The 15713-nt window shown below is 31.6% G+C and overlaps 1 protein-coding gene across 1 annotated transcript in view; it reads left to right on the top strand.

The window, feature by feature from the left end:
* The window catches only part of LOC122269575 (uncharacterized), a gene marked incomplete at its 3' end in the record, with an annotated part of 18029 nt that extends 6121 nt beyond the window's left edge, over nucleotides 1-11908 (top strand). The window contains 1 exon segment of the mRNA XM_043043368.2: nucleotides 11602-11908. Coding sequence (XP_042899302.2) covers nucleotides 11602-11908 — 307 coding nt within the window.
* Nucleotides 11909-15713: the final 3805 nt, after the last annotated feature.

Genomic DNA, 15713 nt, shown 5'->3' on the forward strand with positions numbered 1-15713 from the left:
GGGGCAAACAAGTTGATGGTACTTGGTACAGACGTTCAAACTCAGAACTCTATCGGGCCCTTAGAGAGCCTGATGTTGTCAAGTATGTAAAAATTCAAAGAATTAAATGGGCTGGTCACATCATTCGAATGAACAGAGAGCGTTCGACAAACATAATCTTTTCGGCTCAGCCCATCGGATCAAGGCCCAGAGGTCGACCAAAGCTGAGATGGGCCGACTGCGTGGAAAGAGACTTTTCAGTCTTAAAAGTCTCAAACTGGAAGACAACTACCAGGCAGAGGCAGGCCTGGAGGAAGTTGATTGAGAAGGCTAGGGCCCACCCGGGGCTGTCGTGCTATTGAGGAAGGAAGGAGGTAAAAAAACATACTGAACCTTTACTTCATTAATTCAAATTGGAATAGCGCAGAAGGCAGCTGAAACCAAATTTGTATTATATAAACTAGAAATAAGGCATAAATTCTTAATAATTAAAAAATAAAATATAATATATAATAAAATACAAATGTGTGTTTGCAGAACAGTACTTCATCAGGGGACACACTGCCTTTAAATACTTCCACTTTTAGTAACTGTTACTTTGATTAGATTATTTATATATTGTGCTTTAAGAAGGTGTTTCACTCAATTGTTGATTTAATTGTTGATTTTAAATTGTGGTAATAGTTTTTTTCTCGTCTTTTCATTAAGGGGCCTCGGGGCATTGTTAGTTTTGGTTAAATCCACTAACAACAAAAAGGTTCCTGTGTGTTTACAGGCAGTGTGTCCCCTGATGAAGTATTGTTCTGCCAACACGCATTTATATTTTATTATATACTATACTTAATTTTTTAATTATTAAGAATGTATGCCTTATTTCTAGAGAGGCAATATATTAATATTTAAAAGTGATCAATTACAGCAATTATTGTAACTGAGATTAAATGTAAACATGATTATAATTGTAATTATTAGTCATAATTGTTTTTACAATCATAATCATAAGTTAGGATTACTTGTAATTATGATTTCAAATAATTGGTTAATTGTAATTAGTTCTATTTTGCTAAACTCCTACAAGAAATAACAATACATAAAAGTTATGCGCATGAATTACATTCGTTATTTATTTTTTAACGAATTACATTCGTTGCATTGTAATACGTTAAAATTTTATTAAATTAAACTTAATGACATTTCCAAAGAACTTAATTTAAGCTTGATCTATGGTCAAGTCATCGAGACTTGAAAATGATTATTTTTACCCATGAACATGCTTTCCAACTTATCCCGCTTTTGGCGAGAGATTTTTCCTAAATATTTAAAGTGGAGCTTGCCACTTATGCTTTGATTTTTGGTTTAATTTCGTTTTTCCTTTGGATTTAATTTCATTTTTCTTATATACCATCACTAAATAAGAAGAAAAAAACATATTAAAAGTTACACCTTTCTACCAATAAAATGTTCCAATTAAAAAAATAATTTATCTGTGGAAAAAAATTTAAAAAAAAATAATTCGTAGAATCCTTTTATAACGTTCAAATGAAAGCTTGATTTAAGCCTTTCCGGAACCATGTAGCCAGTATGGCAACACTAATTCTACAATCATTACAAACCACTAGAAATGCAAAACTAATTGCTTTTAAACGCTTAGCAACCACTATTCTCTAAACAGCAATGAGCTAAATTTTGTCGCTTCTGTTTGAATGTGCGTCTAAGGTCGTCGCGCTTGCTGATGCTCTGCCTAATTAAAATTTTCAATCAAAATTTTCTATTCTGGAACGAGTTAAACATTTTTCAATATCAGCGCACAACTAGCTTGTACGACAAAATTAATTTAATAGTGATTAAGGCTTAGTTAAAAATGCATTATTGTTATCTGTTTTCATTTCATTTTAGTAAATAGTATTTATATTATATAACTTGTTTTAATGAATAATGCTCACAGTTATTGGTTATTGTAAATATTTTCATACTGCATTATCATGGATTACTTTACAATTTACTCTTTTTATTAATATCTATTGAACAATAAAATTTTTTAAATTTATAGCTTGATTAGGTAAATAATTATTGAATAATTATTACTTATGATAATATAAATACAGTGAAACCTGCCAAGTTGACCACCCTTGTAAGTTAGACACTTGCATAAGTTGACCTCAATTATCAAGAACGGAATTTTTCCTGTATAATATAAAGAATCAAAACCTTTGTAACTTGACCACCTATTTATCTTGTATGTTGGCCACTGAAATAAGTCAATTTTGTCTAGGAGTATTATAAAATTCTATTCTAAAAAATTCAGAAAATTTTCTATCATTTTGCAATGTATGTCAAAATTTCACTTGTTTGGTGAAATAGTGTAAAAAGCTAATCTAAACCCTTTTGCGAGTTGACCATATGGGGAAACTGTAGGGGGTCAGCTTTTGAGAATTGTTACACAGGTGTGTTAGTTGAAAAGTTGCTCTTTCAATTGCAATAGTGTGTATTTGAATAAATGAATGGTCTGAAATATGCTTTGATCTTTTACTTGAATTAATTCTTTTCAGTGAAGTCATGTGTGAGGTTCTTCCTTTGAAATTTGCTGAGTAGTTTAAAATGACTTATTTTTCTTAGCAAGTTTTATTTATTTTAAGAGGAGTTTTTAAGCAAGGGGGAAAGTTTGTGAAAAACTTTAAAATAAAATGGCTCCAAAAAGAAAGCTAGTTGAACTTTCAATTGATAAAAAAAATATGAAATATTAAACTTAATTGAAGAAGGAAAAAGTCAGAGAAAATTGGTCGAGATTTACGGAATTTCTAAGACTGTAGTGTTCAATATAGTAAAGAATACAAAAGAAATTTCATGAAAAAAGTTTTTTTACTTAGCACCTAAATTATATAATAAATTACCATTTCAGTTGCAAAACATCCAAATATATTCTTCGTTTAAGCGTGCTTTATTTCAATTTGGGATGAACATTGACGATTTAGATCTCTATTTTTTACTTTAAAAGAAGCATTTGATTTTTTATACCAGTCTTGCGCCAATCCAAATGAATTTCTTATGTTGCCTTTGTTATTGTTATTTTTTTTATATAGTTTCATGCATTTTTTTTGTTTTCTATTATTACAGTGTTCAACAATATATGACGTCTTATGATGAACAAAATAGTTTATGATTGTAATACCCCCCCTTTTTTTTTCTTTTTTTAAATTTCTATTTTAAATTTATTGTATTACTTTTCTTTGTCGCCTGGACAGGATTTTCCTCTTGACGACGAATATATATTCTTTGTATTTATGTGTTTTTGTTCCCAATAAAGTTATATTTGTTTTTAAAAAAAAACTAATTTTGGAGAACTGTGGTAATGACAGAAAAAGAAAACTAAGAGAAACATCGAATGGTCGATTGAAAGTTTTTTAAAAGTATTATATTAAAAATTTTAAATATATAGCAGCATGATATAGGAAACGAAAAAGTAAAGAATGATCCACCCCCTCTATAAGTTGACCACTTGTCTAAGTTGACTACTAAAACAATGCACTATAAGTGGTCAACTTACACAAGTTTTACTGTAGTATAACTTACTGTTCAAATATTGATAACTTTTTCTGATCTCGGGAATTCTTTTAATATTTATTTTAATGGTTTCATTTTACCTTTTGTTTCTATGGGTAAAAGCGATTATTACACTGAAGAACTCTTTTTTTTCTGTTGCCTGAGATTTTTGACGAGATCTTAGACATTTTTGCGTCGCTGAATTTCAAATTTGTATGATGATCTCCGTATGAGCTATACAGTTCTTATGCAATTCAACACTACGTCACTGATCATTTTTTTAAAGCATTCACTCGAGTGAATACTAAGTGTCTCCACTTCTCTGCTACATGGGGAGTGGTAGGAAGAAGAGTAGGGGGACACTTATTATTGGCGCCAGTCAATTTTAAAAGATCCTGGACCGTTCACAGATTTTAAATTAGCAAAACGAAAATATTTATGATCAGTTAAAAATAAAAAAATTAAAAAAAAAACAGGAAAATTGTTTCCCAGAGTAACTTGTTTTGACATACGTTACACTTACTACGGTATTATATTGTTACCGAAAATGTTTTTTTTCAGTGGTAGAAAAAGGCAAAACTTTTGCTGTTATATTTTATGTAATAAATCAGATTTAAAAGGATTTTTTCAGCCACTACCTAAAAATATTTAAAGCAAGCATATAAAAAAAGAAATTAAAAGGCCATGCACTTTAGAGTCTTCAAAATTTTATAAAAATTCTTAATGTTTAAAAATTTTTACGCTAGTTTTCTACTACTGGAAAAAATATTTTCGCACTAACCTTAAATAATGGAGAGTATGTTTTGATAAAATAAAGACTACTTGAATTCTAGTTATATAAATTATTTAATAACATTGGTTTACCAGCTTTTTTGCCATTAATCTCTACATGCAATTGAGTCTAATCCTGAATCTAAAGTGGAGATCTAATCGGAAATATAAATATAATCGACACGCATGAAATTCATTTTTTTCCTTGTTTCTCAGAAGCTATCTTTAATTCGTGACACTGTTATTTCGCTTTTCACAGTGTATTTTTCCGTTAAGAAAAGCAACAGTTTAAGTACTTTGAAACAAAACTATAATTTTAAACTATAAAAAAAAAACGTCACTGCAAAGANAAAAAAAAAAAAAAAAAAAAAACACGTCACTGTAAAGAATTATCTGGGCTTTAGAATGAACTGACAAACACCATAAATATTTTTTAAATTATTAAACTTTTTTTTAAAATAAAAAATCTCCAATTTAGCGATATTTTTACGCCTAGATTAAAATCATCAAAATCAATACATAATTTTCAACTCTGGTCAACTTTTATGAGTTCAGATTAGACTACGTTGGAATCACTTTTTAAGTATTAAAAAACTGTATCACAATTGCTTTTTATTTTCGCAGAACTGGTTTTTTCAAATGAGAGTTATTTCAAATTCAAATTTAAGTATTTCAAAAGGTGATTTTCTATTTAATGAATTTTCCATATAACGAACTTATTATCGGGATTTAGCGACTTCGTTAAATAGAGGTCTAACTGTTTTAAAAAATCCAAGCAAAACATTATTTACTTAACCAATAAAGAAAGTACTTATGTTTCAAATTGTAATTCACGTTAGAAGACTTAACTTGAATGCTTTATACGAGCTAGAGCAGTGTTTCCCAATCGCCGGTCTACAGGTTAAAATTTTGTAATAAAATTAATATAAACATTATTTACATTCAAATAGGTCTGATAGGTAAATTATCGAGAGAACATGGCAAGAAACGAACTGCATTTAAAAATTTACCTGATTAAAAACTTCATTAGACATTCGTTCCAAAAATACATTAATAGGAAATAAAATTAGTGAAAAAAACAATTTTTTTTCAACGCTGAAAGGCGATTACAGGTTATCCATTGGCAAAATTATTGTTGTCAAATTTTTTTTCCCGTCTACGTTCTTGGGCTTTAGCTTTTTCAGCCTCGGTAAGTTTAGACCTTGGCTTCGTTTTTTATTTGTTTTCTTGCTTCAACTCTAACCTTTGGGACCGTGTCAATCTGTTTGGGACCCTCTTTACTCGTGATATTCACCTGAATTAGTATCGTAAACAATCTAGTTTGAACTGTAGGATGGAATTTCTGATTCTTAATTGGAACAGTAAAAACAAAAATATCGCTCAAATGATGAAAATCTCTTTTATTTACAACTCAAGAAGTATTTATGGGATCACTATGGTCCCATATCTCAAAAATAAACTCACCAATTTAGTGCATAACGAAATTAAAAGTGAATAAAACAATTTTAAAAAAGTTACCAAACAGCAGCTGTCGCCATAGCAACGTATGCAATGACGACGCATGCTCACTGTTTACTATTACTCTTGAACACAGTTGAAAAGTGTGATGACGTCCAAATTCGGTGCGCACTCCATCAAACCCAAAACAACATCCATTTTGCAAATGGGTAATAATCTACTCCAATCGCCTGAACATTGTCTTCTTGTACACACAGTCCAAATACCTTTAAACATGTTTTTTTGAAGTTCTTTCACCTAGGAAAATGAAATAAAAAAAGTCAAATTTAATAGCCTTACTCTTGAAGCAAAGCTATAGTTTTAAACTATATATGCTGTCTGACTGTAAAAAATTTTATTGGTATTAAAGTGAACAAATTAAAAGTTATTAAACTTTTCTAAAAATCGCCTATATGGCGATATTTTCCCACTTAGATTAAAACTATTGAAATAAATGTCTTATTCCCATTTTTGGCCATTTTTTATGAGGCCAAGAGTCAGACCCGCGATGGCTCAGGGGATAGAGCGTTCGCCTTCCAATAAGGTGAACCGGGTTCGAATCCCGGCGATGGTTAGTCGATACGAATTCCGCATCCGGCTTGCATCGACCACAGTGCTGACGTGAAATATCCTCAGTGGTAGACGGATCACGAGTTAGAGACCTCTTGCTGTCAGGCTAATCGTGGGAGGTTTTCTTGGTTTTCCTCCCCATGTAACGCAAATGCAGGATAGATCCATCAGAAAGTCCTTCACGAAGGCAAATTTCTCCCACTGCTTGATCCAAGAGTTCCCTTGTCTTCTGGATTGGGTTCAAAATTATAAAGGTTTAACATTAGTAGTGGTAAAACCAAAATTGGGTCGGCTGTTCAACGACGGTTATAAAATAAAACATTGGAGTAAGACAAAATATTAATAAATTAGACGACAAACGCTTTTCTTTTTAAAACTGTGGTATTTCTTCATATTGACGATTTGCTTCATTTTCAGAATAAAATAGAAGGCTTAAGATTGACTGAACTTAACAGTCAGGAGTAACTGCTGCCAACAGTTGTGAAAATTATCCTATCATTATCAAAAAAGGCATCATTCCATGCAACCACAGAGGCTTCAGAAAACAGCCATAAGCCAACGAGTTTTGATTCCTATCTCATTATGGCAAATAAGATTATATTGAAAATTGTATGTTTTTGAGAAGGCCGATTTTGTAACTGAATGACAAAGATACTGTAGAGGTCAAAATCATTGTAAATCAAAAAATATATTTAAAAAAAAATATGCATCCACTATAAATCTTATGAAATGGTACAAGCGAACATACTTTTAAGGGGATGATTCCCCATAATGCTGTGATATTTTTGATATATCTTGATTAATACATAGTACAAAAGGAAATTAGTGGGAAACTTCTTAACTTTTAGGTATCTTCTACTATCCTTTAGGTTTTGGTAAATGGTGAGCAACACTACATATTTCAAGTCATATATAAATCTTTATCTCAATAGGACACTTTTTTTTTTACTTATTCGATTTCTTTTCCTATGATGAGCAAAAAGTAAGTTGCTCCTTGTAAAAATATATTTGGATACCGACTTTTTTAATATTCATGTTCGGTTCATATTGATTTTCTTTCATTATGTCACAAAATCGATGTGGCTTTATTTAACCCTTTCGAAGGCCGTGGGAAGTATACTTCCCACCACTTTTTTACCCCTTTTAATTTAGGTTTCTATTTGTTAATAACTTCAGCTTTCTTAAAGGGCGTTTGAATAAAATTGGTAACCATTTGTTAGTTAAAAAAAACGTATAAAAGTTATAAAATACATCATTCTTTTTGAAGTTTGTTGCATTTATAAAATTTATTTTATAAATAAAGAAAAATAAAAGTCGATAAGTAATACATGGTAGTGTTAAATATATTTACCACCCAAGAAAAATTGCCTTTTTATAAACTAAATGGGTTTTTTCTTTCTTATATCAATTAGGGGAGTGTCGGGTACCCCCGCCCACTGTCAATTTCATATGTATAGAATATTTTTTCAAGTCAATGGGCCATCGGACATGAATTTGTTATATTAAAAAAAGATTATTTTCAAAGTTTCAAGTATTTATGCAGCTGGTAACATGGTAAACAATAGTTTTGAAAATATGTTGAATACAGTAGTCATGAAATGAAGAAAAATCGGTTGAATTCTGTGATAAAAATGATAAATGAGGTTTATCTATTGTCAATACATTGATCATTTTCATTTACACCTGAAAAAACAGACAAAAAACATAATTCTCTGGGGTGACTGATAATTGTAGAGCAAGCACCTTGCTTGTTTAACTGAAAAGAAAAGTGAAAAGAAATCTAATCAACTTGCTGTAGTAAAGATGGCTGTGAATTTTTTGTCAACATGAGGTAGCAGGCTCGGATTTTAAGGTTATTCAGAAGATGGCTGTGAATTTATTGTCCACATGAGGTAGCATGTTCGGATTTCAAGGCTGATATTGTAGTTGAGGCTGTTGAGGTAGCAATCTATTGATGTTTTGAACAATTGCTACGAACTATTGATGTAAGAGTTGGAGATTTTTTTTTATGTTGGTAGTTTTGGTATGAGGCGTCAGAGGTGAAGTGTGCAGCTATAGGTCTTAGGTTTTTGTCTTTTTTAAACTTTTCAATATTTCGTTGAAGTTAGCTGTATTGCAGTTGATTGCTTTGTCGTAAAAGTGTGCATCAAGTTTGTAAATATGCTGAGAGAGAGAGAGTCGAGATTTTAAGGTCTTTGTGGATGTTTGAGTTTCTAATGAACCATCTGGCAAAGGTGATTTTAGCAAATATTTATTATTATTTTTTTATTGTTATTTTTTATTATTTTATTTTACAAAGGTTGAAAAAGTTCTGAATTGTTAGGTATACAATTTTTTTGCATCATTTTAAAGAATATAATTTTACGTGATAAAATACAAAATTTGAGCAAAATCGGTAGAATAGTTGCTGAGACATTGAATTTCAAAAAAGTCAGACATTTAAAATTCGATTCATCGTTGATTTTTGCAAAAAAAAAAATTTTTATTCAGTCAAAATTCCAACCACTTTCAAAATATCTAGAGAGCTTATATTTTTATTTGACGGTTGATTACCGTACAAAGTTAAATCATTTCCTGAATTCTAGTAGCAAAATTTATCGTCATTTTATGGTCAATCAAATTTTGACCACATTCCGATGCACTTAAGAGCTTTAATTTCAACGGTACCTTTGTACCTATGACAATGCGAAATTCATTCACCCCTACACCGCTACTAGTAAACTTTAGCATGATTTTGTTTTCAAATATAGTTTATAGGCCTTTTCAGCCAATATAATTTATCCTCAATCAAAATAAGAACCTTTTTCCAAATAGCTCATGATTAAAATTTCAAATTCTGCCTATGACGTTACAAGGTTCAATCTTCTATTAATAGCTTCAAGCAATTTTTTTCTAATTTTTTCTCCAAATAGAATTTATCGTCAATTAAAATGCCGATTGAATAGCAAAATGGTTAGAACTTCAACTGCATCTATGTGTATAATGATAAAGGTGTATTCGCATCTTAATCGCTTTTTATAGAGGTTTTTGAAAGAAAAAAAATTTTAGTCATTTTATCACTGAACAAAATTTTAAAGCCAATCGAAATTCCACTAGTTTTCTCTAAAATTCCACTATACGTCTCACATTTTAGGTGCACTAATCTAGGCTTCGTGACAATACAAGAGTCAATGATCTCCTGATCTCTTCAACTATAATTTCTCGATATTACATAGTCAAATAAAGTATACCGTCATTCGATATTCTGGGCATTTATCGAATATCTAACAACTCAAATTACACTAGCCCCTGTGTGCTTGAAACAATCCAAGTTTCAATCGCCTTCTAACCTCTACAAGCAAAATAAAAAAAATTAACGATGAAAAAATAACAAATTTCAAATGACGAAAATTAATTGTCATTTGAAATTTGAACTCCCTTTACGAAAATGGAGATAGTACGCCAATGTTACTCCCTAGATTTATGTAAATACTTTTAACTTGATTTTTTTCAATAAAGATTCTTCGCTAGCGCCATTTGTTTCTGCGTTCGTCTACGTCAGTGGTGCGCAAACTAGGGGTCGCCAGAAGTTTTTTGGGGGTCGCCAAATTTTTATGAAATGCATTATCCCTGCATGCTGCATACCATACAGTGTACATATAAAGAGTGAAGCGCCGTCACTCACTATTTAATTGCAATTGGATTTCCGAAATGTCACGAAATATCGAGTCAGAAGTCATAAAACGCATACAAAATTCATCTCTATTTGCTTTACAACTGGACGAGACTACCGAAGACTCAGCCTTGCCAAAAATTTTGGCTATCCGTGGAAAAACAATATCCCGTTTTATGCAAGAATGTCATCAAAATGTTAATACAATTTGCATCAACGTATTTATGTGAAACTGGATTTAGCAAACTAGTTTCAATAAAAACTAAATACCGCTCGCGTTTAAACCCTGAAGATGATATGCGAATTGCAATTAGCAACATACATCCAAACATCGATGAGATAATTAGAAACTTGCAGCCACATACATCTCATTAATGGGCAATTTACTGATTTTTGTGTTATACAAAAGGTATTTTCTTAAAATTATAAATAAAATTAATATCAGTCAAATATGATGATGTTTTTTTTCGATGAAACGAAAGAAATGCGCGAAATATACATCGTATTTGTGAACATTTTTCTCTAGGGGTCGCCAAAAATTTTCTCTCTACAAAAGGGGTCGCAGTCGAAAAAAGTTTGCGCACCGCTGGTCTACGTTAATTGAAAGTGTTAGTGCGTGCTTTGTTTGGCAACACACACAAATTCTCAATCTGTTCTGTGTAACAAAATAACATGCACGAAACTAAAAAGAAGAAAATAAGGAAATGAAATTAAAATTTAAAAATTTTTTTAAGCTGACTTGTAGAAAATGGTTTTAGTTTTGTCAGACATAAATTGAAGAAAGTAAATAGACTTTCTAAAGACGCGGAGGTAATTTTTGGTGATGATAGAATTTTAATACAAATGTGATGTGCCCATGCGCGCTTCGTTTTTTATTAAGCTCTGACTAAAATGAAATTATTTTCTTCTTTTTAGCCCACCAGAAAAACGTACATATTTTTTAAAATTTTTTTTTGAGTATAATGTGTCTACAGACTGTGACTGACAGATGTAATGAAACTACAATTTTCTTTACAAAAGAAACAATTGCATTTAAGACTCAGTTTCGAAAATTAGCAATCAAATTTTTTATACATGAAACTATAAACGTATTTACTCCTATACATACAAAATTTTCATGCCTTCTCATTGGACAAAGAAAATCACGTGGTATGATCCAAGTTCCCCACATTGAAATACAGATTTCTTTGTTTACCTTCTGCATAAAAACAATGCATTTTTTAATGATTTCATATCCTTTTAATGATGAATATTTGTACTTTTCGTAATGTTATTTTTCTTATCTAATTTTTATCGTCCGGTTACTTTTTTTCTGTTCCCTGTTAAATAGCGCGTCAGTGCATTTTGATCAATTCACGACCATACCTCACGTGGTCGTCCTTTTTTTTTTCCTGTTTTCAGTTGTCTGTCTGTTTCTATAATATGCGAATAAAGTTTTGCAAAAAATTTCATGAGATTCTTATCTTTTTCATAGCCTCCAATGGAGGCAATAACGATTTTATGATTCGACGTTGAACTGATTTTTCGGAAAGCTTAGTTTCTATATTATGCGAATAAAGTTTTGTAGAATACTTTTTTCTTTTCTTTTTTAGCCTCGAGTGGAAGCAGCAACAGTAAATCTGATAATCGTAATACATCTTTTGAGACCAGCTTTGAAGATGATATCAACAGTGTTAGAGACGATCTCTACAGTCTCGGTAATGACACCAGCGATACAGGCAGCGATTTCCCGAGCCTTGCAAGTGACTTAGAGAGTCTGCAAGATGATTTCGGACCTCTAGTACAATGCCACCAGCTGCACCCGTTCCCATTTCAAGACTGCTATAGGGAGATCTCCGTGAAAACAACCAAATCTCAAGGTGATTTCACAAACAAAGAATTTAAGGATTACAAATGCGAGTAAGTATACAGGTAACTAATAATAAATTTAATGTATTACACTAGCTGAATACCACCTTACAAAAATAAGTTTTGAGGTTGTTTTATGGTTAACAGGTTTAAAAAAAACATACCCGCGGCAGAAAATGAGGTTATGTTTTGCACTAAAAGTAACCTCATCAATGAACCTCATTTACACCAATACAATCAACCTGATATAATTCTGACCAATACTTTTAGTTTAAATCATGTGGTTATTTACACAATATATTTACACTCATTTTCTTGAAGTGTAGAAAAAAAAATAACTTATACACCGCAAAAATAACCTCTCAAAGCTGATTGCACTGAGGAAGATTTCTACCAACCTCAAAACAAAATCAATTGTGAATAAAACAACTTCATGCACCTTGATTTCAAACTTTTGAAGAAGATTGATTTTTAAAGTTGTTTTTGAAGTCAACTTCAAATAAATCTCAAAGCAACCTTAATATCTTAAAAGCAGCCTCAAATAAACCTCAAAAACACCTTAAATTTTTGTAAGAGCCAGTTCTTCTGCCTGGCAAAACAAAAAGCAAATATTTCCGGGAAACAAATTTTTTGTTGCATGCGAACAAATATTTGATTGTGGTGAAGGGATTCCAAATCTGAAACTGTTCTGAAATGATTCCTCTACAATTGATTTAATTCACAGATAAATTGCTTTTAAAACGACATTTTTAGTCTATTTTTTGTTGATATGTACAAGTTAAACAGGGGGGTTGCATAAATATTTCGGGCACGTCATTAGAATTAAAATTCCATCAAAGCCATGTCTGGAAACAAAATCATACTTGACTAGATGTGCTTCCACTATCATGACCTGTTCAGAACCACATGAAGAAAAAGTTCATAATAGTGAAAACGTTCCTAGCAGGGTATGATGACATTTCCATGCATGAGTTTCTATGCAGTTTTAATCCTGATGGTGTGCTCTAATCTCCAGAAGATGTTTGTCACAACATTTATGCAACCCTTTGATAACGTTTTTTTGTACAAAAACAAAGTCGAACACACAGTACTTCTGTTTCACCACGACTTAAATCTCTTATGCATCATTATTTACAACGGAAAGCTATTTATTGATAAAATTTTAATATTTAAGACAATTATTTCGAAAATTGAAGCATTTCGCGGTCCTGTCCTGCTTTTGGGTAACAATTGCAAATAGGTATGGCACAAGACTGGCCATTTTCATTTCCATTCTAGTATACTATAGAAGAATGGATGCGCAAATTTCACGAAACTTTCCACGTTTTCGACGAAATTGTCTTCTGGTATATGCTGCGAGCAAAAATTTCGTCGAAGTGGCGAAATAACTATTGTCACTTCTACAAGGAAACGAAATGAGTCAAAATCAAAGAAATATCCAGTAATTTTATTTTTCTTCTAAAAAAATTTTCCGCGATTAATGTATTTACTTTTTCTAATAAACACTTCATCGTTGGCAACATATAGGGGGATTATATTATGTCGCCCAAACAACACAAGAACAGAAAGATAAATTACACACAAACTCGAAGCGGGATTCAAATCCGAGATCTTCCTGCTACGAGGGTCAACTTCTTGGCTTATCGATAGTGTAGTTCACAATACACAGCGATAAGGCTCCGAAATGCGGAAATATTTTTGTCACAAATCGCGTGATTTTGTTATGAAAGGATTCTCAAAATTAATGAAATACAGCTCAATGATTGCTGAATTGTTTGTTTTGTTTGAAGTTTTATTTTTGAGAGAGTAGTCATAGATTCTGGAAAACTTCGAGTTTAGTGGGTGTGTCACAACTTTCACTTATTTATTTATTGTTACAGTTATAACCCGTTGTATGAGTCAATTTTTCAAACCTCCAAAAGTTTACGAAAATCACCAATACACCGATAAAAAAGTCGGACATTCATTGATCGTGGAAATATCGACTATTACAAAACTGAAATAGATCTGAATAACTATCAATTTACGCCTTTCAAAAATGATTTTTAATATGTTATGTACAGTTCATTTTGCATTCATCATAAAAATTTTTGTATTTTCCTTCATCAATACAAAACTTTAAGGTGTTTTTGAGGTACATTTGAGGTTTTTTTTCAGGCATTTAGGTTGTTTTGAGGTTTATTTGAAGTTGACTGCAGAAACAACCATGAAAATCAACCTTCAAAAGTTAATAATCAAGAAATTGATCATGAAGTTGTTTTATTTACACTTGAGGTTGTTTGGAGGATGTTAGAAATCTACCTCAGAGCTATCTCAATCAGCTTTGAGAGGTTATTTTTTGACATATTAACACGTTTAGTGCTAGTCGAGTACAGGTGATTACGTAATACCTATTACTGAAAAGTGGTTATCGATAAAGATGAAACAAAGTTGAATTTTCTCAATTTAGCAACCAATTTAGTTTTTAAAATTACCAATAAGTTTCTTTCAATAAACATTGGGTTACTCTTAGGTTGTTCAATAAACGTTAGGTTACTGTCAATAAACATTGGGTTACTGTTTGGTTGTTCAATAAACGTTAGGTTACTGTCAATAAACATTGGGTAACTGTTGGGTTGTTCAATAAACGTTAGGTTACTGTCAATAAACATTGGGTTACTGTTGGGTTATTTAATAAACGTTAGGTTACTGTCAATAAACATTGGGTTACTGTTAGGTTGTTCAATAAACGTTAGGTTACTGTCAATAAACATAGGGTTAAATATATTTTCTGCAAAAACAGTTGGATGACAATAAAGTAAAGTAAAGTAGTTGGATGACAGTAAAGTACCAATAAAGTAATAAAGTTGGATGACAGTAAAGTGAAGACAATAAAGTAAAGTATGACAATAAAGATTATTTGTTTTATTGGCACAAACTGTTAGGAAGGATTTCGTATAGCTCTGGCGCGGAATCGACATTGTTAAGGTTTTCTTAAAACAATACTTTAAATTACATTCAGTAAAAAAAATTAAGAATAAGAAAAGTTAGGATACTTAATTCAAGGGTATTTTAAAAAATATAACACAGTGAAAATTTTTAAAGCATGCCATAAAGCTACAAATTTAAGATTCTAAAACATCATCTGCGACAGATTCAATAACGTTATCAGAATCGTCACAGGAATCCAATTTCGCAATGAATTCCACTTCATCCTCATCTGCTGTGTCCCACAAAAAATAGTTTTCACCCCATCGACAGAATTCAAAATTCCGCACTCTTTAAAAGATTTTACAATAAAATAATAATTTTCATATTTAGTTTTTGCCCCTCTACGGGTAGAAATATGTGCACATGCAGTCTTATTTGATATGCAGGCTTGTTGTTGTTGATGCAGGGGCCCCCGTCAGGGGGCAAGGTGGGTGCACGATGATGCGCCCACTTAAAGCTTGGGGGGGGATTTTTACACTGAATAAAACGAATAGTTTGGGGGGGGGGAATTTAGACGAGAGAATTTTTTTTTAAGTACATATATAAAAGAAGCAACTGACCATTTTCAGGCATACATAACTTGACTACAGGTGTAACAGTACATTTATTGTAATTAGTTTCAGTCAGCCCATTTTCAATTATTTTTTGTGCCGTCTTTTTTAATTTATTTATTTTTACTTTAAACATTTTTTCAGCATTCACAATCAGGATCAAGGTCTGCATTTGTCGTATTATGAGTAGGACTGGGCTATAAATCGATATATCGCGACATATCGATTTAACGCCTATATCGGCAAACCGATACAGCAACTTTCATTCCAAGCGATGCATCAGAAATCTGATTTAAGCCGTCGAGTGAAGAAGACGATATAACGATATAGCGATA

Source organism: Parasteatoda tepidariorum, chromosome 10, assembly GCF_043381705.1.
Source record: "Parasteatoda tepidariorum isolate YZ-2023 chromosome 10, CAS_Ptep_4.0, whole genome shotgun sequence".
NCBI classification, from domain to species: domain Eukaryota; kingdom Metazoa; phylum Arthropoda; class Arachnida; order Araneae; family Theridiidae; genus Parasteatoda; species Parasteatoda tepidariorum.